Source organism: Cupressus sempervirens, chromosome 4 (assembly GCF_028749045.1).
Source record: "Cupressus sempervirens isolate cs-2001-9-10 chromosome 4, ASM2874904v1, whole genome shotgun sequence".
NCBI lineage: Eukaryota > Viridiplantae > Streptophyta > Pinopsida > Cupressales > Cupressaceae > Cupressus > Cupressus sempervirens.
The window spans coordinates 589,150,254-589,176,423 of NC_143121.1; the positions used below are offsets into that span (position 1 = coordinate 589,150,254).

Consider the following 26,170-nt stretch of genomic DNA (forward strand, 5'->3'; position numbering starts at 1 on the left):
GCACCTATGTGTGAACTGCTTGTTGAACACGGTGCTTTAGTGACTGTTCAAGACAACATTGGTATGACAAGCCTGCACTGTGCACTTACTAGACAAAATGATAAAATTGTGGAGACAGAGATTGTAAAAGCTTTGCTAAACAGTTGTAATTGTCAAAATATTGTAAGAAATATATTAAAATCATACATAAACTCACAACCCTAAACTTAAAATTTTACTCGGCACTTAAAAAATTGCTCAGCGCAGGAAGGTGCCGAGTGCCAGTTTTACTCAGCACATGAAGGTGCCAAGTGCCAGTTATGCTTAGCACTTGAAGGTGTCGAGTGATAAGGAACAGGTACCGACACAAAGGAGAGGTACCGAGTTAACTCAGCACTCAAAGAATACAATGGATGCCGAGTAAGGTCGACTCCAACTAATAAAATTATAACTTATAAAAATCTAACGTGAATGCTTTCATGATTAAAACCAGAGAGTCGAGCTTTAAACTTTTGACCAAGTTTCTCAAATATAATGAATAGAAGAGGAAGAACAATAGATTCAAGTATGCCTTCTTTCTTTTCTATTCAATCTTTCATTAAACTATTACAAAATTTGGGAGCATTTGGCTTCAACCAGAAAACCCTAAAATAACCCTAAACTAATAATACTTCAAACTTCAATAAACTTTTAAACCTGCAACTCTAATGGCTACATACAATGGTGTCTAGAGCAATCACTGCTTCAACAAGACAAATCCAAAAAACAACAAACTTACAGAGTGAACAGGGGAAACACGTGCAACTACAGGCATAAACTTCTTTCCTTCTTCCTTCTCTACTCAACTCTGCAACTTCTCTCTGATATGCTTGATCTGCTTGAACACTACAGAGTGAATGAATAAAACATTCCTCTTTTTTTTGTCACATTCCATTTTCCCCCTCTTTTCAAAATTTGAAAACCTCACCTACTCGTATTAATTTTTCTATTTGTTCTGGACGTCAGGGGGGTAGGTGAGCGTTTGGCTCAAGTGATAAACATATGCTTTGTTTAATATTCCAACACTCCCCCTTTGTCCCGAGCCAAACAAGCAAGGATCACAACTAATCCAAATCAACTACACCAAGACTCTCTCTTAAGTGTATAAAAGTTCCAATGCCTAATGGCTTGGTGAAAATATCTACTAGATGTTGCTCTGACTTGCAGAATTCCATCTTGATATCCCCATTCTCCACCAACTCTCTGATGAAGTGATATCTGATCTCTATGTATTTTCTTCTCCCATGGAAGACTAGATTCTTGGATAATGCAATTGATGAGATATTGTCACAATAAATTGTGGTTCTGACCTCTTGCCTTTCATTCAAATCTGTCAAGATCCTCCTTAGCCAAATTGCTTAACATGTTGCTGCATTTGCTGCTATGTATTTAGCCGCTGTTGTAGATTGAACAACAATAGTTTGCTTCTTGGATGCCCATGAAATTGCACCTGATCCCATATGAAACATGTATCTAGAAGTGCTCTTCCTATCATCTATACATCCAGTCCAATCACTATCAGTGTAACCAACCAACTTGAATTCATTATTTGCAGTATACAAAATCCCAAATCCCTTAGTACCTTTCACATACCTAAGGATCCTTTTTCCTATTTGCCAATGGGAATCCTTTGATGTTTCCATAAATTTGGAAATTAGACTTACTGCATGCAGTAGGTCTGGCTGAGTTGCAGTCAAATACATTAGAATTCCAACCATAGTCTTGTATAATGTTGGATCTACTCTCTTGCTAGAGTCTTCCTTGCTCAACTTCAGACCTAGTGCTGTTGGTGTGGGGCCTGCCTTACTGTTATGCATTTTAAATCTCTCCAAGATCTGCCCTGCATATTTTTCTTGAGAGATGAAAATGTCATTATGCCTTTGTTTTACTTTTATGCCTAGAAAGTATTTCAAGAGACCTAGGTCTGTCATTTGAAATTCACTTTTCATGGCCTCTTTGAACTGACCAATTTGAGCCTTATAATTACCAGTAAAAATTAAATCATCTACATACAAGACAACAATCAATACATTACCATCTGTTGCCTTGATGTAAAGAGTGGGCTCACCATTGCTTTTGCTAAAGCCATTGCTCATCAAATATGATTCAATCCTGTTGTACCATGCCCATGGAGCTTGCTTGAGCCCATAAAGAGCTCTCTTCAATCTATATATTTTGTTCCCTTCACCTGTAACTTCATAACTAGGTGGCTGCTCCACATATACTTCTTCTTTAAATACACCATTTAGGAAGGTAGATTTCACATCCATTTGAAATACCTTTCACTTGTGCTGAGTTGCAATTGTTATGATAGCATGCATGGTTTCCATTCTTGCAACTGGGGCATATGTTTCATCATAATCTCTTCCATACTACTATTTGTAGCCCTTCACTACCAGCCTTGCCTTATGCCTATCAATCTTACCTTCAGCATTGCATTTGGTCTTATAGACCCATTTCACTCCAATCACTTGCTTCTTTGGAGGCAATTCAGTTATCTCCCATGTCTCATTTCTTTCTATAGCATCTATTTCCTCATCCATGGCCTTACACCATTTCTTATCCTTAATAGCTTCCTCAAAATATATTGGATCACTATGAGAAAATAATGGAAAATTAACACTCTCATCATAATCTTCATACCTTTCATCTTGGTATAACTCCCTAAGACTCTGAGTCTTTCTTGGTGACAGGGAGGAGAGTGTGGGATCAGAATCTTCACTGCTACTACATTGTCGACTAGCTTGATCTTCACTGGTACTCGGCACTGACACTCGATCCTGCTTAGAGGAGCTCGACACTGTCTGAACTTGGTTGCCTTTTCTTTTGTTTTCTCCTTCTTCTTTTTGTTCATCAGTGTCTTCTTCACTCATAATTGGCACTTTACTTGAAGTTCTTGGTGACTCATCAGTTAGACCATACCAAGACTGATTTTTAAGAAATTCCACATCTCTTAAAAGAGTCATCTTATTGTTCAATGGGTCATACAATCTATATTCCTTTCATTCTGAGCTGTACCCTATGAAGATGCACTTCACACCTTTGTCATCCAAGTTCTACCTTTTCTCTTTAAGCACATGTGCATATGCAACACATCCAAACACGCTTAGGTGTTTAACTGTCCATCTTCCTGGTGACCATGCTTCCATTGGAATTTTTTCACGAACTATGTTTGTAGGACACCTATTAATTAGGTAAATTGTTGTTGCCATAGCCTCTCCCCAAAATTTAGTTGGGAGACTTTTCTCTTTCGTCATGCTCCTTTCATTTCAACAATGGTCTTGTTCTTTCTTTCAGCCACTCCATTTTGTTGTGGTGTGTAGCTAGCTGTGAGCTCTTTCTTTATGCCATGTTTCTTGCAAAAATTTACAAAAGAATTGGAGGTATACTCCCCTCCTCTATCTGATCTTAGGACCTTGATATAATGTCCACATTCTCTTTCAGCTTGGGCTTTAAATTCTACAAACTTATCAAATGCTTCAGATTTATAATTTAAGAAATGCACCCATGTCCTACAACTAAAATCATCAATGAATGTCATTAAATAAGTACTCCCCCCAATGGAAGTAACTTGCATAGGACCGACTACGTCAGTATGCACAAACTCTAACGGATATCTAGCCCTCCTAGAATTTTCAGAATTAAAAGGAAGCCTATGTTGCTTACCAAAAATACAAGCCTCACACTTGTCACAAGAATTTCCTGCACGTGGAAAACCATCTAGCATTCTTTTATTTGACAATAAATTTAAACCAACATAATCAAGATGACCATACCTGAGATGCCATAATTGTGAAGGGTCTTCAATCACACTCCTTAGAGCTGATTGTGTGTGAGGTGTAGCAAAAACTTGAGATTAGAAACTTGTCTCTATCCTCAAGGGAAACATTCTTTTCTTTGTCATTTGAACTGTTGCAAGTAAGTTCTTGCTCCCATCCTTTTCATGAATGACACACCTGTCATTTTCCATAAGCACTTTGTATCCATTTTGAATGAGCTGACCAATGCTCATCAAATTGTGCTTCATACCAAGGGGAAAATACACATTTTGTATTTCTTTCTTCTCACCTTTCTTGTGTGGAACATAATAGATCCTTTAACCACAACTGGTAGGGTTCCATTGTTACCCATCTTAATTTTTGATTTGAAACTCTTGTCAATGAATGAAAATAAGGTTTCATTACCACTCATGTGGTTGCTACATCCATTGTCAAGGTACCAAACTTTAGGGCTTCCTTCTTCACCAACATTACACATGATGAAGGCAGTGGCATTGTTTCCACTTCCCATATTCACATCAGCCACATTTGCTTGTCTTGAATGATCATTTTTCTTCTTCCAGCATTCATTTGCATAATGCCCATATTTATGACAGTAGTAGCATTCTACATTACTCTTATTTGAGTTGTAGTTTTTCTTACCTCCTCTTGAGGTATTTTGTGAGCTACTTGCTCCATCTGCTCTTCCTGAGCTTTCTGCTGCAACATTCCTTTGTCCTCCATTACCTCGGCCTCTACCTCTGGAGCTTCTTCCTGAGCCATTTCTTCCTCTCCCCCTTCCTCTTGGATTTGACTGATCCTTGAATGCTTGCTCTTGAGAAGAAGAATATGTGGATCTATTGATCCTATGCTCATGGGTTTGAAGTGTACCCATCAACTCATCCATTGTCAAAACAGTGAGGTCTTTTGCCTGTTCTATGGTCATGATCAAATTGTCATATTTATGAGGTTAACTCCTCAATATCTTTTCCACTGTCCTTTGCTCTTGATAGTCTTCTCCATTTGACTTCAATTGGTTAATCACAACGGAGGTCCTTGAACTAAAGTCAGCAACTGATTAATTTTTTTTCATCTGAAGGTTCTCAAACTCCCTCTTTATATTCTGTAGCTTTATTGTATGAACTTTATCAGTCCCCTTGAAGTTTGTCTCAAGGATATCTTATGCTTCCTTTGCATAATTTGCTACTGCAATCTTTGAGAATATTGTCTCTATCATTGATGCTTCAATCAAACTTAATGCTTTTGCATCTTTCCTCCTTGACTCTTTCAAATGAGTCTTCTATGTATTTGTGAGAGCAGCATACTGAGTTGGGTCAGTCACATTATTGAATCCATTAACTACAAACTCTTAAAAATCATTTGCAACCATAATAGTTTTCATCTTCTTTGGCCATGTGTCATAATTTTGCCCATTGAAGGGTGGTGGTTGCTGCCATATCTTTCCTACATCTCCTACCATGTGAAATATCCCAAGAAAACAAATGTCCTAACTCACTATGGATGTGAGGCCTCAAAGCTCTTGTACCATGGGGTATATGCACCGAGTTGTGGTGACAAAAAGATGACAAGTTTTTTTTTTTTTTTTTTTCTAATTTTCAATGGCTTGGGTCACCCAAGCCATAGTGTGTACGCGCTATAGCACGTACGTGCTATTCTGATGTCCAAAAAGTTATATGATGGGCTGCAAACTCACGGCCCATCATTTTCATTTTTTTTTTTAGCTCTCCAATAGCACGTACGTGGGTTTGACAACAAAAATTCACCACCATTTGCCAAAATGCCTCCTCACCGATGAAATCTAAGACAACGAGCACACCCACGAAAACAAAGTAAGTGATATAAACTTAACTTTGCATTGTTTAATATGTTTTCCATATTGTTTTATTGGTTTTTGATATTCTTTTGTAGGGTTTTTACAAATTTCATTTAGATTTGTTTATTTAGTTGGATTTCAATTGATTTTTTATCAGGAAATGTCCATAATCAACCGAAAAATCCATAAAACCCTCAAGAACCTCAAAATCAAAACCCTCCTCAAGAAGAACAACAAATTTCACAACTTGAACCAATTGCAAGACCTCCGCCAGGCACACAAGAAAATATAAGAAATGAAATACAGAGAGGCAAAACTGAATTAGAAAGACTCATTCCTCGGTTCAAAGAATTCGGACAAACCAATCCAATGAGGGCTCAAATGGCATCATCCCTCGAATCCATTAACACTCAGATAGCCTCAGTTAGTGGTCAGTTAGATATTTGGCAGGCTAAGAGGGATGAACAAAAAAGATTTTATGCAAATAAATTGTCATATGAAGATGTTTAAAAAAAAGAAATATCAAAAGGTAGTATATGTGCATTATTTAGAAAACCCAGTGAGCCAAATATTGTTAGAGAGGGTACTAAACGATTCCCCGTCCATTAGTGCATACATGATGCTATTAGAAATAATTTTTGGGATAGATGGTGGATGGTTTTTGATGCCCCTCCTTGCAACAATCACGAGGTCCCCATGTATTTTTTGAAGAAATTATATTGTGAGTTTGTCCTTGGGGAGATCCCCAATTATTTTGATATGTTAGACTCCCAGGGTAGAGGTGGGGGGTCATCATTTGAGAGGCCAGGAGCACGTCATGACCCTAATGTAGTTAGGGCACCTGTGGTCCATCCACAGCATGAGCATGTGATTATTCCTTCAGTTGTGAAGGAACATGTAGAGGCTAGCACTCTAGGGACCATTAATGCTTTGAAACCGACCCTCATCCATTCGACGAGCCCATTAGTTGAGGGGGAACCTTCTATGTGTCATGGTCACATGTGCACTTCATGCGAATCCCTATGCACATTTGGCACTCATGCCAGAGATGCTACGGATGATGGGCTTGTCACCGATGAGTTCCTAAATGACACATTTGGCATTGACACACAGGTAAATTACTAATTTGATCACATTTCATATGTATAGTGAATGATTAATTAATTAGCATTTATTGACATTGTTCAAAATTTAGGGTCAAAGTGTTGCTAGGCCTAGTAGCGATCCTCTAGGCCCATTTTTTGTCCCTTTGATGAGTCTTGAGGTATGTATCAATTTAATCATTTTAATTAATACATATATTTATTACGTAATCATATTAAGGATTGACAAAAAAAATTATGCATGTGCATTAGTTCTCCACAGGACCCTCAACCTTTACCATAGACACAGAGTAGAGACATCATACGAGCTTCACACAGGTACAGTTGTTTCATGTTAATTTAATTCATTTGATTATATTTATTCCATGTTTCATGTTACATATAATGTGTATTGTATGACATGCAGCTCATTATGTCGGACACACCTCCTCATCTGTGACAGTCTGTTGATAGTGGAGTGGTTGCAGCTGTGACTAGCTCATAGCCACTGACGGAGGTATGAATGAATATTCTTCATTTTAGTTGTTGTTTATAATAGTTAATCTCAAAATTTCTAATGTTATTTATAAGTGATTATATTTATTGAATTGTTGTAGGGTCTTGTCACGCCTAATCGTCCACGAGCATTTGAGGTGGACTTATAGAGTGACTATTTGTTGGTGGTAAGAAAATAATTGATTTTGTGTGTACACATATTTGATTTTAACGTATAATAAATATTGACTCATATCTACTTTCTTTGTATCAGTTGGACCTGGAGAAGAGCCTCAAAAAAGAGGTCAAGTGAGCGTGTTAGGAGGGCCCCGTCATCTCCACTGTCTCCCTCCACACGATGGAAGAGGACGTCGAGAGACTTGTTTCCTTCCCCTCATGGGAAGGAAAAGATGTAGTTGAGATATTTGATACATATATATATAGAGAGAGAGAGACTTGTTTCCTTCCCCATGTATATATATAGGCATCAGAGAGACATATTCGACATACATTTGATGTTCATATGACATTCTATATTTGATGTATGACATTTATTTGATGTATGATATTATTGGTTAATATATGATATTTTTGTTCATATATGACATTATTGGTTATCATAATATATTATGTGTTTGTTAATGTATATGACATTATTGGTTATCATTTTATATTATATGTTTGTTCATGTATGACGTTAAATTAGATATGTTCGTGTATAACATTAAATTAGATATGTGCATGTATGAAATTAAATTCAATTGCTAGAGAGTTTCCATTATGTCTACCAACTAGTAGATGTTATTTTTTGATTTATTAGTATTTCTCAAAAATTGTAAAGAAGCTATTTTTGGTGAATAGTTGTAAACAATTGTGATCATCGACTTCATGTACTCATGGCTTTGGCTGCGAACACTCATAACTTTGGCTATAAGCATCCATGGCTTTGGCTATGTGCACTAGTGGCTTTGGCTGTGAGCATTTATGGCTATGGTTGTAGGCACAATATAGCCTTGGTTGTAGGTTGTCTTTCTTGCTGCATGTCAAAGTTACCTTCAAGAATATCATTAGTCTAAGATCATTACAATTAAAATACTATGACATAATACCTTGGAAATAATAGTCTCTAACCCATTACTTTATTTGTTAAAACATCATGTAGTATCTACTATAGTGCTTCTACTCAAATATGTTTTCAAAAATACTTAGTATGGCAAAGAAATGTCTATGGAAAGCTTGTCAAATAGGATATTGAAGAACTAAATGTGGACAGTCATTAGTACCCATCAATAAGAACACAGACATCTTTCTCAAGCAAGCCATATGACATTAGCTTAATTTATAAATTTCCTTTGCAAATAACTAGAAGATGCTATGAATCTTAATACAGAGTTAATCACGAACTCATTATTCCATCCAAGAAGCATATATCGCCCTAAGCCAATTAACCGACAGGATAAAAATTAATTCAATTTCAACAAAATTTTGAGTATAACAAGCATCTTAGGGACTCTTACAAGAATTAACATGATGTTCACAAGAGCATTACAAGTTCTCGTAATGCTATTTCACATATTGTAATCATATTCAATTTTGAATGGCCATTTGTGTTACAAGCATAAATTTTCTTTAAGGTCTTTTAATTCTAGACATGAATTTTATTCTGAAGCTTTTCTATGAAAACCCACTCAATGCATATATTGTTGTTCCACATTATGCTGATTTGACTTTCATTGGTTGATTTGGGTCTAGACATGACGTTATTCATTAACTTTTTTATATATTTTTTTTTGTAGTGAGGTTGTAGCCTAGATGAATGTATTAATTATCGAAGTTGTGAACCTTGGTCGAGATCCTTAAAAATATTTTTTCAAATTGGACCTCAAATAGTTTTCTCAGTCACCCCCTGTACACAGATACTAAATTGTAGTTAATTACAAAATTAATACTGAATTAACACAAGTTTAATTGAGAAGTATTATGTACCTCAATAGGTAGATTATTATTGACCAAGAAGCTTTATCTTAGAGCAATTGGTTTCCTAAATCTTTAGCGCAATGACACTCTTATGGAATGTGGAATTAGGTATGCTAGCTAAGGAACGTTCTTTAAAAGGCAGAGGAAACTCAAGACTCACATGTTTCCAATCAATATAAATGTTTAAGTCGCTTCTCTAATTTTTTCTATTTATGATCTTCTTAAAACTTAACTTTCTAAATGCATTGATGGGGAAATAAAGATCTTCTAGGAACTAAAGGCTAATCATGTTTAATACTTACAATTCTTTGTTTTTATCTAATAATGTAAAAAATATTGTACAAGTGTTTTCAAAGAGAAACACTTGTCACTAACATCATAAGAAGGAATATCCAAGGAGAATTACAACTGATCCCCCACCACCAAATTCAAGAGAAAACAAAAATCCACTACTAAAGAAATAGTAACAATGATCATCCCTAGTCTCTCCCTTATCACAAAATGATTACCATCAAAATTTGCATTTCCAATTGTGTCATGTGTGTTGAAGCGATAGTAACATTTTCACTCTCTTACCTAATGTCTCCCATTTCTAAAACTCCTAGGGAAGGGCAAGGCCATCTTATCAGTACTTCAAAATACAACGAGTTCCATTTTTTCCCATATTGATAATCGTTGACTTAAAGTATAGTCAAAGTATTGACAGCCCATAGGAACTCAACCTTTGAAAATCCCATCTGTAAATGACCTCATAAAGAAAGTTCAATAAACCTGCATGAAATAGTGAAACAAAAGATGCATACTTGTGAAGATGATCAGACTGCAGGTCATCAATATGTCTCAAATCTATATTCAGTTCTTTTACTATGCATATAAATGGTTTGTTATATAAAAGACTTATATCCACCAGATAAATAATCATTTTCTTACTATGCTATCCTTATCCTTGGCTAATCTCTGGTCTCTGCAACATGGTCCTGTAGGAACTGGAATCTCATCCATATCTCGCACGAGCTCCAAGATATGCCCCGTCAAAGATTGCAGCCCTGTGGGATTTAGTTCTCCTTAGGGACAATCTAGTTCAGCGTGCCTGAGAATGTTTGAGCACTGAAGGGGACAATATGAGGTTGGGGATAGAGTTTACCTAGCCACCCAGAGCTAATGGAGTAGATAGTTTGATCCCACAATGAAAGATGAGAGAGATTTGGCAGTTGACAACTTTGTACTAACCAACACTACAAGTTTCAGCATCACCCAAGATGGCATTGTAGAATGAAAATGGAATGTGATCTCCAAAAAGTGAGAGAGGTTATTGTAGGTCTCTGCAACACGGTCTTGTAGGAACTAGAATCTCATCCATATCTCGCACAAGCTCCGAGATATGCCCTATCAAAGATTGCAGCCCTATGGCATTTAGTTACCCTTAGGGACATTCCGGTTGAGCATGCCTGAGAACATTCGAGCATTGAAGGGGAAAAGACAAGGTTGGGGATAGGGTCTACCCGGCCATCCAGAGCTAATGGAGCAGACAGTTTGATCCCACAACGAAAGATGAGAGAGATTTGGCAGTTGGCAACTTTGTACTGGCCAACACTACAAGTTTCAGCATCACACGAGATGGCATTGTAGACTGAAAATGGAATGTGATATCCAAAAAGTGAGAGAGGTTATTTTAGGTCTTTGCAACACGGTCCTATAGGAACTAGAATCTCATCCATATCTCACACGAGCTCTGAGATATGCCTCGTCAAAGAATGCAGCCCTGTGGCATTTAGTGACCCTTAGGGACATTCTGGTTCAGCGTGCCTGAGAATGTTTGAGCACTGAAGGGGACAAGAAGAGGTTGGGGATAGGGTTTACCCAGCCACCTAGAGCTAATGGAGCAGATAGTTTTATCCCACAACGAAAGATGAGAGAGATTTGGCAGTTGGCAACTTTGCACTAGCCAACACTGCAAGTTTCAACATCACCCGAGATGGCATTGTAGAATGAAAATAGAATGCGATCTCCAAAAAGCGAGAGAGGTTATTGTAGGTCTCTGCAACACGGTCTTGTAGGAACTAGAATCTCATCCATATCTTGCATGAGCTCCGAGATATGCCCCGTCAAAGATTGCAGCCCTATGGGATTTAGTGACCCTTAGGGACATTCCGGTTCAGCATGCCTGAGAATGTTCGAGCACTGAAGGGGATGAGACAAGATTGGGGGTAGGGTTTACCTAGCCACCCAGAGCCAATGGAGTAGATATTTTGATCCCACGACGAAAGCTGAGAGAGATTTGGTTGTTGGCAACTTTGTACTGGCACTCACTACAACTTTCAACATCACCCGAGATGGCATTGTAGAATGAAAATAGAATGTGATCTCCAAAAAGTGAGACAGGTTATTGTAGGTCTCTACAACACAGTCCTATAGGAACTAGAATCTCATCCATATCTTGCATGAGCTCCGAGATATGCCCCGTCAAAGATTGCAGCCCTGTGGGATTTAGTGACCCTTAGGGACATTCCAGTTCAGCATGCCTGAGAATGTTCGAGCACTGAAGGGGATAAGATGAGGTTGGGGATAGGGTTTAATTGGCCACTTGGAGCTAATGGAGTAGATATTTTTATCCCACGATGAAAGGTGAGAGAGATTTGGCAGTTGGCAACTTTGTACTAGCCAACACTGCAAGTTTCAACATCACCCAAGATGGCATTGTAGAATGAAAATAGAATGTGATCTCCAAAAGGAAAGAGAATTTATTGTAGGTCTCTACAACATGGTCTTTTAGGAACTGGAATCTCATCCATATCTTGCACAAGCTCCGAGATATGCCCTGTCAAAGATTGCAGCCCTATGGGATTTAGTGACCCTTAGGGACATTCTGATTCATCGTGCCTGAGAAAATTCGAGCACTGAAGAGGAAAAGATGAGGTTTGTGATAGGGTTTACCTAGCCACCCAAAGGTAATGGAGTAGACAGTTTGATCCCATGACGAAAGATGAGAGAGATTTGGCAGTTGGCAACTTTGTACTGGCCAACACTACAAGTTTCAACATCACCCGAGATGGCATTGTAGAATGAAAATGGAATGTGATCTCCAAAAAGTGAGAGAGGTTATTGTAGGTCTCTGCAACACAGTCCTATACAAACTAGAATCTCATCCATATCTCACACGAGCTCCGAGATATGCCCCTTCAAAGATTGCAGCCCTGTGGTATTTAGTGACCCTTAGGGACATTCCAGTTCAGCATGCTTGAGAACATTCGAGCACTGAAGGGGACAAGACAAGGTTGGGGATAGGGTTTACCCAGCCACCTTGAGCTAATGGAGAAAATATTTTGATCCCATGACAAAAGATGAGAGAGATTTGGCAGTTGGCAACTTTGTACTGGCCAACACTACAAGTTTCAACATCACCCGAGATGGCATTGTAGAATGAAAACGGAATGTGATCTCCAAAAAGAGAGAAAGGTTATTGTAGGTCTTTGCAACATGGTCTATAGGAACTAGAATCTCATCCATATCTCACACGAGCTCTAAGATATGCCCCATCAAAGATTGCAGCCCTGTGGGATTTAGTGACCCTTAGGGACATTCCAGTTCAGCATGCCTGAGAACGTTCGAGCACTGAAGGGGACAAGACAAGGTTGGGGATAGGGTTTACCCAGCCACCCAGAGCTAATGGAGTAGACAGTTTGATGCCACGACGAAAGATGAGAGAGATTTGGTAGTTGGCAACTTTGTACTGGCCAACACAGCAAGTTTCAACATCACCCGAGATGGCATTGTAGAATGAAAATAGAATGTGATCTCTAAAAAGTGAGAGATTTTATTGTAGGTCTCTACAACATGGTCCTATAGGAACTAGAATCTTATCCATATCTCACATGAGCTTCGAGATATGCCCCATCAAAGATTGTGGCCCTGTGGGATTTAGTGATCCTTAGGGACATTCCGGTTTAGCGTGCCTGAGAATGTTTGAGCACTGAAGGGGACAAGACAATGTTGGGGATAGGGTTGACTCAGCCACCTAGAGCTAATGGTGCAGACAGTTTGATCCCATGACGAAGATGAGAGAGATTTGGTAGTTGGCAACTTTGTACTGGCCAACACTGCAAGTTTCAACATCACCTGAGATGGCATTGTAGAATGAAAATGGAATGCGATCTCCAAAAAGAGAGAGAGGTTATTTTAGATCTCTACAACACGATCCTATAAGAACTAGAATCTCATCCATATCTCACACGAGCTTCGAGGTATGCCCCGTCAAAGATTGTAGCTCTGTGGGATTTAGTGACCCTTAGGGACATTCCAGTTCAGTGTGCCTGAGAATGTTCGAGCACTGAAAGGGACAAGACAAGGTTGGGGGTAGGGTTTACCTAGCCACCCAAAGCTAATGGAGTAGACAGTTTGATCCCACGATGAAAGATGAGAGAGATTTGGCAGTTGGCAACTTTGTACTCGCCAACACTGCAAGTTTCAACATCACCCGAGATGGCGTTGTAGAATGAAAACGGAATGCAATCTCCAAAATGCGAGAGAGGTTATTGTAGGTCTCTGCAACATGGCCCTGTAGGAACTAAAACCTCATCCATATCTTGCACGAGCTCCGAGACATGCCCTGTCAAAGATATTTGAATTCACAGTGTTTAATGAGAATATAGTTGAGGCTTGCTTTACTTTTCTATGTTAAGTTTGGCTTTCAATTTTGGTTTCCCTACTTATCTATGTGAAAGTTCCACTTTCATAAGTAACATGCATGCAATAATACAAAATTAAGTATAGGTCCATGGTTCTAGAAGCTTGTGGATCTTGTAAGCATTGTACCATGACTATTGGTGTTGTGAGAATATACAAAGCATATATATTGTTTGACCAAATGTCTTCAATGAACATGAACTATATGGAAGAAGAGAAGACATGTTGCAAAGTCTTTGAAAATTTTCTTCAAGAAATGTAAGGAACCATGGGTGATTCATCCAAATTATTTGGTAAAATAAGAGGAGGAATGAATCAACCTTGCTGATAGAGGTAAATGCTGAATAATATTTATTCAATCACATTGTTTGAAAAAACTTTAATGACCTTTAAATACAATTGAAAGAAATGGAATTGATCTCCCTTACTCATGTAGATGAATAAAATTGGAATTTAAAAAAGAGAGGGACGTCCACCATAAAACCATGCAATCATGCACTTCTTGATGGGAGTATCATAAGTTCATTGTTAGATGGATATGCCAAATGTGGAAGAATTAAAAGGAAAATATGTTGATTGGTTGAATACAAGCATCAAACCAATGTGATAACAAAAAATCAAAGTTGATTCCATAAGGTCTAACAATATCATATAATTCATTTATCAATAATTTGAAACATCATAAGCATATGTCTAATAATGTCATACATGAAATATATGTAAAAAATGACATACATAGAAAAAACTATACAAAACATATGCCCAATAATGCCATATAGGTGTAAAATGTACATCATTAGATATATACTCTTTCCAACTAGGGAAACAAAATAAATCCCTAATTGTCTTTAATTGCCAACAAGTGGGAGATGATCAATGTATATAACAAGGTCTTCCTAACATGCTCACTAGTCCATTAGTCTAGAATCTTTTGTAACTCGACATGTTACAATCAAAATTATATATGAATAAATAACTATTTTATATTAAAAAATAAAATATATTTACACATAAAACTTAATATTTTCTTACAGCTAGCTAATAATTCCTCTATATATACACCTCAGGGATACACTGATGATCAGGAATAATAAGACCCTACAAAAACCATCAAAGTTACCACTTGATTGTGCCTATGAATTATATATTGAATTTTAGTACTAATGAAATTTTAATGTAAACTCTTTCATACCTTAGTCATTGGCTTAGAACTAGTGAGTGCAATAACCACTCGTTGATCAATACAATGATGAAGATGTAAAGGTATCTCTGATGTCAATAGCTGAAAATGATAATACATGAGACTCAAATGCAGTTATGAAGAATAAAAATTTTCTTTTCTCTCCATATCAAATAAAATATTTTGGTACCTCTATGAATGTAGTATGACATCCTTCATTTTATAGTGTTGATCCCAAAGCTACAATTCCAGGCATAAGATGATTAGCATACAATGGTACTTGAACAAAGAACACTAATAAATATTGAGGATGTGAATTGATAATACCATTTCGCAAATGATTTTGGCATCTCACCCTTTATCACTTGTGCGTCAACTTTATTAGCCCTCTTCTTTAGTGACCTACAAATGAAGAATTAGCACAGTAACAAATCTAAGATAAGATTAAAAAAATGGGTCCTATTAAAGAATCTAATATAAATTCAAATAATGTATCTATATTCTAAACAAATCAAAACTAAATCTCATCACTTACACATCATAACAATAAAGTCCACCTTAGTCATGTGATAGTCTTGGGGAAGAGGTTGTAACATTGTATTTGGAACCAATTGATCACTTTTTCTCACTCTCCCAATTCAATCTAATGAGCCAACTGAATCTGCTCGACATTTTAATGGCTCAAGTATTGCCTCTTGGTCTAACTCGCGAACTTTCCAAAGAATCTTATTATGTGGTTTTCCACCATATTTTATCAAGTGGACATTTGATGCGACAACAAGGTTTGAATAATGAAGAATCTTCCTCTCTGTTTGCCAATCCTCGAATAACCACAAGTTATCATTCTTCATAGGATATTGTCTAAGCCATGTGCCTGTTACAACCACTGCACCAACATGGTACTCTAAACCTTCACCATCTATAACTGAGTGATCCAATTTTTGTTTGGCTTCAACACAATGACACAAATAATAATCTATCCCTTCTTCATTGTCTTCAAGTGCAATAACAGAAAAAACATGGCCTACAGTGACAAATGTACAAAATATGATCATTAATTCAGAAAATACTTGGGTAAAAGTTATAAAGTTACATATTGAAATTACAAAGATATATAAATATATATATATATATATATATATATATATATATATATATATATATATATATATATATATATTACCAGGTTGCACTAAATCTGACAAGCAGTCAAAGTCAATAGATGAATCCATCTCTACCATTTCCAGTGCTTGTAGGGGACGATAGGTGTCAATTGGGTCCAAAACCCGTATATCCCATTTGTCCACACATTCAATTGACTCACAGTCATCCCAATTTTCCTCTGCACATGATGGACAATAGCATGTCATTTTTCGTGTGTGGATACTCCATGAACTTGCATCAGAGCTTCTAAAAGAGTGTAACTCACTAGATCCTATTAGTGTGCAACAATCTTGATATGGTGCATTGTTAGTATTATCTATCAACCAAAAAAATCTATGAACTATAGACTCACCTTCCTTACCTGGACCATTGTAGCATTACACCATTGGATGATAGATTTTGCATCTATCAATATTGCTCCATGTTTGTACTTTAGTTCTTCACGAGCCAAGGCTCTTTTAATGCATGCGCCTGCACCATCATGCTCTCCCTTACCATGACCAGCCTTTATGAAATTCCACATATATTGAATTATACACAACCTGTGCATCCTGCTCAAACAATAGAACATCCATGCATTCTTGAATTGAGATGCACAATTGTCTGACCAAATAATGTGTTGACGATATGATATGCCCCTGTTAGCCAAATCTCCATAAAATAGTTGAAAACAACCATGTACAAACTCCATAGAATGTGATCGATCATCGCTGATGTAAAAATGGTACTCCCTCAAAATCTTTTTGTCATCCTCTGTACTCGTAAGTGAATGCATGAATGTTATGTGAACAAATATAGAAACCTTTTGAGATGTATAATACTTTTCTTGCACCTCATTTTGTGGTTGTAGTGTGTAGTTCTCTGCAAAATCTACAACTGAAACAATGGTATCCAATGTAAACATATCCTTGCACAACTTGAATTGCAAATCCAACCATCAAGCTCTATGGGTATGCCTTGCATACTCGTACATATTCTTTTCACGAAAAATCTTCATGAACTCATACACTGGAATCTTTTCAATAACTAGATCACATCTTTCACCATGTTTCCCATGTTTTAGAGCATATGTCACTATCTTGAATTTTCTGTAATCTACTATTTCATTTCCAATTGCATGTGTACTATCCATATGTTGAAAAGTTGATAAAAGTTGCAAAGAACCACAAAATAAGCATATACCATCCAAGCATGACATCTTGTAAAATTGTTGGCCATCCCCTATTTCACATAAAATGTTGGATATGAATTCCCTTGAAGATCTTGGTGGCTCTTTTATGTCACAATCCTGCAAAACAAACTGAGAATTGCAAAATTACGCATATGTGCCTAAAAACATCAAAATGGTTAGAAAATTCAATATGTATCCTACAACAACAAGTTGTGCATGTGTGATTTATTTTCACATAAAAAGGTTTACCCATCTCAAAAAATCTTTGACTTATTCGAATTTAAGGATACATACCAATAAATTTTGCAAAAAATTGTGTCTGAGTTGAGTCTAAAAAATGTTTCGCATGTGGCTCGCGATTTCGGCTACCAATCCTCCTTCTTACAACATCTCTTTGATTAGGAGAAACATGTGTGTTATTTTTCCAAAAATCTTCGATCAATGATTTCAAGGCTTCACTGATTTCCTTATCCTTTCACGGTAGTCTACCGCTAAATGTCCATAACTCATTTTTTGTTGGATCTTCTAATCTCTCATGCCTTAGCATGGCTCTCCTTAAGGTACCTCTACCAATTTTTAATGTTTTGCTTGTCTTTCTCATAAGTTGAGCTTTCTTCATTTGGCTACTTACTATTGTCGATGTGAGTACTCGTCTTGTGATATTATTATCTTTGGTTTGTGATTTAGAACCCACTTTGTCATAAGCAGTCATTAGATTCTTTACAATATTTCTTTCATTTGAATCATCCATCATTCTTAGCCCAAGAATCTTCATGATAGGCCTAAATTTCAAATTCCTCATCATTTCAACAAATAATTGGCATTGACCTGTAATATTTAATTCTTCAAAAAGTAATCTCCACATATGATTAACTTTTCTTTGACAAGTATGCTTGCTAATCTTATCAGGCATTGATTTCAAAATGTTAGTATCAATATCAATCAAATATTTTGGTTTTCTAAAATGAATTCTAGAAGGTGTTCTAATCTCTTCAATTCTCTCAACATTTTGAACATCAATATAAGGTTGAGTGTATTGTGTACCTTGAACTGAAGATGATGTGCCTTGGCAATAAGATGTAAAAGATGGAATATCACCTACTTGATGTGTTGATGTTGTGCTTTCAGCATGACATGATGGAGTGTGTATATCGTCGGATCTATAAATCAGTGTCTCTTCAACATGAGAGGATGATATGACTTCAACATTGGAAGATGGTGTAGTGGATGATATGACTCGAACATTCAAAGATGGTGTAGTGGACGATATGACTCCAACATTGGAGGATGGTGTAGCTTCACAATTCAATTATCTTTTTGAGCGTAACAATCTCATTCGTTCTCTTTGTCTTTCTAATTCTTCATCCTTGTTTCTTTGTACTGGTGGTTCTTGATCCTCTTCGAAAGTTAATTCTTCATCATTTCTTTGCAATTTTCTTTGTTCACGTAGTAATTTCATTTTATCTCTTTCAATTGTCAAATCTCTCTCCCTATCTACATTTTTTTGAATCTTTGGTTTCTTCCTTGGCATGATGATGATTTCTACATGTCAAATTATTCAAACATCCAAATTACTTAAAATGTGTAAATTACAAATTATTCAATTACATATAAAAATTATAATTATTTGAATGAATACTAATATATATCAAACGACTTGTCAAATTTCTAACCATTTTGAAATAACATTTCATTCAAACATACAATTTTTAATGAATTCACTATATATTACATAACATATCAAATTATAATCAAATTTGTATCTATATATCGACAAACAATATTTAAAATGGATTGCGCTAACCTTTTCTATTAAAAGAATATTCAAAATTTCTTCAAATCACATATCCAATGATTGAATTTGGTGTTTGCTAGCTTCCAAAAGTGTTGAAATAGCGTTTGCTAGATGTTGAAACCCGTGTTTTCTGTCGGAATAATAGAGAGCATAACAGACCAAAAGTTAAAAATGGATGAAATGGGCCCCCAAGGTTGGTTTTTGACCATTTTTTTGTGATTTGAGATAGTGCGTACGCACTATCTGAAAACACATCACTCCCCATTCTCCCTACTCTCTCTCCCATCCCCTCCCTCTCTCTCTTCCTACTCTCTCCCATCCTTTACTCTCTCTCACCCTCCCTCTCCCACCACCTACTCTCTCTACCTCTCTCACCCCCTCTCCTCTCCCTCTCCCTCTCCTACCACCTAATTTCTCTCCCCCATCCCCTACTCTCTCTCTTCTCTCGCATCCCCTACTTTGTCTCTCTTACACACATTCCCATTCCCCCTCTCTCCCTCAAGTTCTCTCTCTCCCTCTCTACTCTCTCTCCCCCATCTTGTACAAGCTCTCTCTGCCTATCCCACTCTCTCTCCCATCGCCTACTTTCTCTCCCCCATCCCCTGCTCTCTCTCTCTCTCGTCTCCCATCGCCTACTCTCTCACACTCTCACACTCTCCCCCATCCCCTACTCTCTCTCTTCTCTCCCATCCCCTACTCTCTCACACTCTCACTCTCTCCCATCCCCTACTCTATCTCTCTTACACATACACCCCCATCCCCCCCTCTCTCTTTTCCTCTCCTACTGCCTACTTTCTCTCCCCCATCGTCATACTCTCTCTCTCTCTGCCACCCCCTACTCTCACACTCTGTCCCATCCCCTACTTTTTCTCTCTTACACACACACACTCCCATCCCCCCTCTCTCTTTTCCTCTCCCACCGCCTACTTTCTCTCCCCCGTCGTCGTACTCTCTCTCTGCCACCCCCTACTTTCTCAAAACACATCACTCCCCATCCTCCCTACTCTCTATCCTCCCTCTCTCTCTTCCTACTCTCTCCCATCCTTTACTCTCTCACTCTCCCTCTCCCATCACCTACTCTCCCTACCTCTCTCACCCCTCTCCTCTCCCATCCCCGGCTCTTTAGATCTCTCACACACACTCTTATCACCCCTATCTCTCTCCCTCTCCTACCACCTAATTTCTCTCCCCCATCCCCTAATTTGTCACTCTTACACACATTCCCATTTCCCCTCTGTCTCCCTCTCCCACTGCCTACTTTCTCTCCCCCATCGTTGTACTCTCTCTACCACCTCCTACTCTCTCTCACACTCACACTCCTACTACCTACTATCTCTCTCTCAAGTTCTCTCTCTCCCTCTCTACTCTCTCTCTCTCTCTCCCATCTTGTACAAGCTCTCTCTGCCTCTCCCACTCTCTCTCCCACTGCCTACTTTCTCTCCCCCATCCATTGCTCTCTCTCTTGTCTCCCATCCCCTACTCTCTCACACTCTCACACTCTCCCCCATCCCCTACTCTCTCTCCTCTCCCATCCCCTACTCTCTCACACTCTCACTCTCTCCCATCCCCTACTCTATCTCTCTTACACATACACCCCCATCCCCCCTCTCTCTTTCCCTCTCCAACCGCCTACTTTCTCTCCCCCATCGTCGTACTCTCTCTCTCATCCACCCCCTACTCTCACACTCTCACACTCTCTCCCATCCCGTGCTCTATCTCTCTTACACACACACACTCCCATCCCCACTCTCTCTTTTCCTCTCCCATTGCCTACTTTCTCTCCCCCATCATCGTACTCTCTCTCTGCCACCCCCTACTTTCACACTTTCACACTCTCTCCCATCCCCTACTCTCTCACTTTCATAGATACACACACTCTTATCCCCCCACTCTTCTTCTTCTCTCCCATCCCCTACTCTCTACATCTTTCACAGACACTCCCATCCCCCCTATTTCTCTCCCTCTCCCTCTCCCTATCCCACTCCCTCTTCGAATGCCTACTGTCTATCTCTCTCAATTTCTCTTTCTTCCTCTCTACTCTCTCTCTCTCTCTCTCTCTCTCTCTCCCTCTCCCATCCCCTACTACTTTCTCTCACACTCTCTCCCATCCTTGACTCTATCTCTCTTATAAATAAATACACATTCCCATTCTTGCCCTCTCTCTCTCTCTCTCACAGTCCTTGTCCCACTGCCTACTCTCTCCCATCCCCTACTCTATCTCTCTTAAATGCTTCCATTCCACCTCTCTCTCCCTCCCACTCCCTCTCCCACCGCCTACTATCTCTCTCTCTCTCCCTCTCTCTCCCATCCCTCTACCATTGCCTACTCTCTCTATCTCTCTCTCCCCTCTCTCATTCTTGACTCTCTCTCTTTGACACATACACACCCATCCCCCCTCTCTCCTCTTTCATCCCCTACTTTTTCTCTCACTTGCTCTCCCTCTCCCATTCCCTCTCCCACTACCTACTCTCTCTCTCACTCTCACTCTTACTCTCTCCCTCTCCACTCTCTCTCTCTCTCTACTACCCTCTAGTCTCTCTTAAATTTTCACACTCTCTCCTATCCCCTACTCTCTCTCTCTCTCTCTCTCTCTCTCTCTCTCTCACACACACACACACACACACACACATTTCTATTCCCCCCTGTCTCCCCCTCTCCCACTCCCTCTCCCATCGCCTACTCTCTCTTCCATCCCCTACACTCTCTTTACCTACTTTGTCTTCCCCCTCTCCCATTCCATACTCTCTCTCTTTCACACACATGCACTCCCATCCTCCTCTCTCTCAAGTTCTTCCTCTCCCACTCTGTCTCTCATAACCTACTCTCTCTCTCCTCCATCCCCTACTCTTAATCTCTCTCTCCCAACCTGTACTCTCTCTCACACTTCCTCTCTCTCCCATCCCCTACTTTAAATCTCTTTCCCCCATCCCGCACTCTCTCTTTTCCACCTGTACTCTCTCTCACACTTCCTCTCTTTGCCACCCCTACTCTCTCTCTCTCTCATCCTATACTCTCTTTGCCACCCCTACTCTTTCTCACTTTCTCTCTCCCATCCTGTACTCTCTCCCCTCTCCTATCCCCTACTTTCTCTCTATCTCTTTCATGCACACACATAGTCATTCCCCTATCCCCCCCCCCCCCACCTAGTTCTCTTTTGCAACTTACATCTTAATAGTGTGTGCACACTATAGTGCTTACGCCCTATAGCGCGCACGCGCTATTAAGAGCTGAGGTTTAAATAGTGCGTGCATGCTATAGGGCGCACACGCTATTTAAACCTTAATCAAACCTAAGCCTAAGGCTTGGTTTTGCCTTGGAGATCCAACCCAAAGGTTTGGATTTGATGAACAGGCCCGAGACGTGTTTTCCAACAAAAATATAAAAAATGATTGTTTTTTCTTTTGTGCTCCCCTTCAAGATTTCTCGTGATTGGGTATCGATAAGATCAGGTTACATAGCATTATAGGTCTCTGTGTTAGCTATCTAACCATATAATTTATTTTTAATTTGAACTATTTCAAGCCTTTCATCTATAATTTCTTTTGAATGTATGTTCATTTTTTGTCAAAAACCACCACGTACTAATTGGGCTATAGATTTTAGCTCTTTCATCGAATTTTGTAACAACTTAGTTTTTTAGAAACTATACTCCATTCTACACACTTTGAAAAAAAATAAATTTGATTTTAGATTAGTTTTCAATTATTTCTAGGGGGAGCACATAGATATTTCACGTTTTTGGGATGTGTCTAGTTAAAAAATTTGTTAAAAAAAAAATAGACATTATAAAATTACTCAAATAATCTGGAATAAACTACATAGTGTTAAGTAACTTTTGACTAGAGCGATTAAAAAATTTCAAAAAAAAAGTTTAAATTTTAGGGGGGCCACACTTTGTACTGTGCTATATTTTTTTGGAATAAACAGTACCACTTTTTGTGGCCCCCTTTTTTGAGGACCTAAAACTAAACCATTTTGAAAAAAAATTAGTAGTTTAGAAACTAGATTCAAAGGAGTACGACTTTTTTTTTGTCATATCTAAAAATTTTGAGCCTAACTATCTTCAAATTCTTGTTGAAGTTCAAAATTTGCAGATTTCAGGAAAAAGGTTTCCACTTATACCCCCCTTTTGGCACGACAACTTTGTGCTCTTACCCCATGTGAGAATTATATTAAAATCAAACTTAAACTCATAACCCTAAACCTAAAATTTTACTCGGCACTTAAAAAATTGCTCGGCGCAGGAAGGTGTCGAGTGCCAGTTATGCTCGGCACTTGAAGGTGCCGAGTGACAGGGAATAGGAGGCGAGTGAGCTCAGCACACAAAGGAGAGGTGCTGAGTTAACTCGGCACTCAAAGAAGACAATGGATGCCGAGTAAAGTCGGCTCCAACAAAATAAAAATTATTACTTAGAAAAATTTAACGTGAATGCTTTCACGATTAAAACCAAAGAGTCGAGCTTTAACCTTTCAACCAAGTTTCTCAAATACAATGAATAGAAGAGGAAGAACAATAGATTCAAGTATGCCTGCTTGCTTTTCTATTCAATCTTTCATTAAACTATTACAAAATCTGGGAGCATTCGGCTTCAACCAGGAAACCATAAAATAACCCTAAACTGATAATACTTCAAACTTCAATAAACTTTTAAACCTGCAACTCTATTGGCTGCATACAATGGTGGTTGGAGCAATCACTACTTCAACAGGATAAATCCAAACAACAACAAACTTATAGAGTGAACAAGGGAAACACGTGCAACTGCAGGCACAAACTTCTTTCCTTCTTCCTTCTCTGCTTAGCTCTACAACTTCTCTCTGATCTGCTTGATCTGCTTGAACACTACAGAAATAATGAATAAAACATTCCTCTTTTTTTTGTCACATTCTATTTTCCCCCTCTTTTCAGAATTTGAAAACCTCACCTACCTATATTAATTTTTCTGTCTGTTCTGGACGTCAGGGGGGTAGGTGAGCGTTTGGCTCAAGGGGCAAACGTATTCTTTGTTTAATATTCCAACAAATATAAAAGAGTTTATCAATGTCGAGGATAAGGGAGGGAAGACTGCTCTTCACGCAGCTTCAAAGAGAGGATATACGCATGTCTGTAAACTGCTTGTTAATGGTTGTGCTTCATTGAGCGCACAAGACAAAAAGGGCATGACAGCCTTGCACTATGTATTTGAAAGCCAGATTGATAAAGTAATAGTTGTAGGGAAAGAGATCACAGAAGCTTTGCTAAACAGATACAATGAGCAAAGTATAAATGAGTTTGTGAATGCCGCGGATGAGAGAGGGAGGACTGCTCTTTACAGTGCTTCAGAGAAAGGAGATGTAGATGCCTGCGAGCTGCTCGTTGAAAAAGGTGCTTCAGTGATTGCTCTAACCAAGAAGGGTATGACAGCCCTTCACTATGCATTCGAAGGAGGGATTGATAAAGTTCTAGATGTGGGGACCAAGATTTCACAAGTTTTGTTGGCCGAGTGTAACGAACAAAGAATACGTGAATTTGTTAACGCCGTAGATCTTGAGAGAGGGAGGACTGCTCTGCATGGCGCTTCAGAGAAAGGAAGCACGTGTATCTGCGAACTACTTGTTGACAGCGGTGCCTTAGTGAACGTTCAAGACAAAACGGGCATGATAGCTTTGCACTATGCATTTGAAGGAGGGAATGGTAAAGATATAGATGTTGCGGTAGAGATTGCAAAATCATTGCTATGCAGTTGTGATAGGGAAGGTATGCATAGTTTTATCAATGCCACAGGTGAGAAAGGGAGAACTGCTCTTCACTATGCTTCAAACAACGGAAATGCACCTATGTGTGAACTACTTCTTGAACATGGAGCTTTACTCAATGTTCGAGACAAAGAGGGTATCACCGCCCTGCACTATGCATTTCAAGGAGGGATCGATAAAGTTGAAGATGTGGGAATAAAGATTGCATAAGCTTTGCTACGCAGAAGCGATGAGAAAGGTAAGGATAGTTTCGTCAATGCCACAGATGAGGAAGGGAGAAGTGCCCTTCACTATGCTTCAGTTAACGGAAGCGCACGTATGTGTGAACTGCTTCTTAAACACGGTGCTTTAGTGTCTTTTGAAGACATGAAGGGTAAGACAGCCCTGCACTGCGCAATTGAAGGAGGAATTGATGAAGTTATAGATGAGTTAGTGAGAAGTCCGCATGTCACCAAATCACTCAAATGAAAAGAAAAAAGAGGATCCACGCCCTTAGAAATAAGTCTCGCCAGAATGGACTATAAGTCAAGTGCGAAGTTGTTATTGAAGTCAAAAGACCCAAAAGCATTTTTAGAAAAAGCTTTTGCCCATATGGATTCCAAGTCAATAGCGAAGTTGCTTGAGAAGTCAAAAGAGTCAGAAGCTTACTTGGATTTAGAAGCTTATTTAGATAAAACTGTTCCTTTTATGGACTACGAATCAAGAGCAAATTTTTTATCAAAGCCAATAGAGCCAGAACCTTATTTTAGTAAAGTGGGTCAGCAGGAACAGCTCCTACGTAACTCTTTAGTGCTTGGTTCTGTGGATGTCGTGCATAAGCTGTTACAGAGAGGAATAAAGTTGCCAGCTGGTGAATGTGATGAATACGGGAAAATAGCTTTGCATTTAGCTGCTATGTGTGATAATGAGTCAAATGCATTTAAAATAATTGTCTCCATGATACGGGGAGAAACTCCAGATATTTTAAAAAACAATGTAGCGAAGCAGGATAGAGGAGGGAGGACAGTGCTCCATGAGGCGGCTTTGAATGGACATGAAAGCTCTGCCCAGGTCTTCTAGAGTTAAATTCAGAAGTCGTATATATCAAAGATTTAGAAGGCCGAAACCCATTATATGATGCAGTTACTGGAGCTTACATGAGCACAACTCTGTATAACAATTTTTTGAAAGCATACTTGAAGAAAGATGTACCTTAGAATGATTTGGTAGACCGCGACGGGCTATCGCCACTACATGTTGCTGCTTCACAAGGTAAAATTGATGCTCTGAAAGAGCTT

General features: G+C 38.6%; 1 protein-coding gene across 1 annotated transcript; it reads left to right on the top strand.

The window, feature by feature from the left end:
- The first annotated feature begins 6 nt into the window (after nt 1-6).
- Nucleotides 7-25,103, top strand: LOC149562577 (uncharacterized). The gene is made up of 2 exons (XM_089828000.1): nt 7-162; nt 24,129-25,103. Exons 1-2 carry the CDS (start codon nt 7-9, stop codon nt 25,101-25,103), a joined length of 1,131 nt encoding a protein of 376 aa, XP_089684126.1.
- The last annotated feature ends 1,067 nt before the right edge of the window (nt 25,104-26,170 follow it).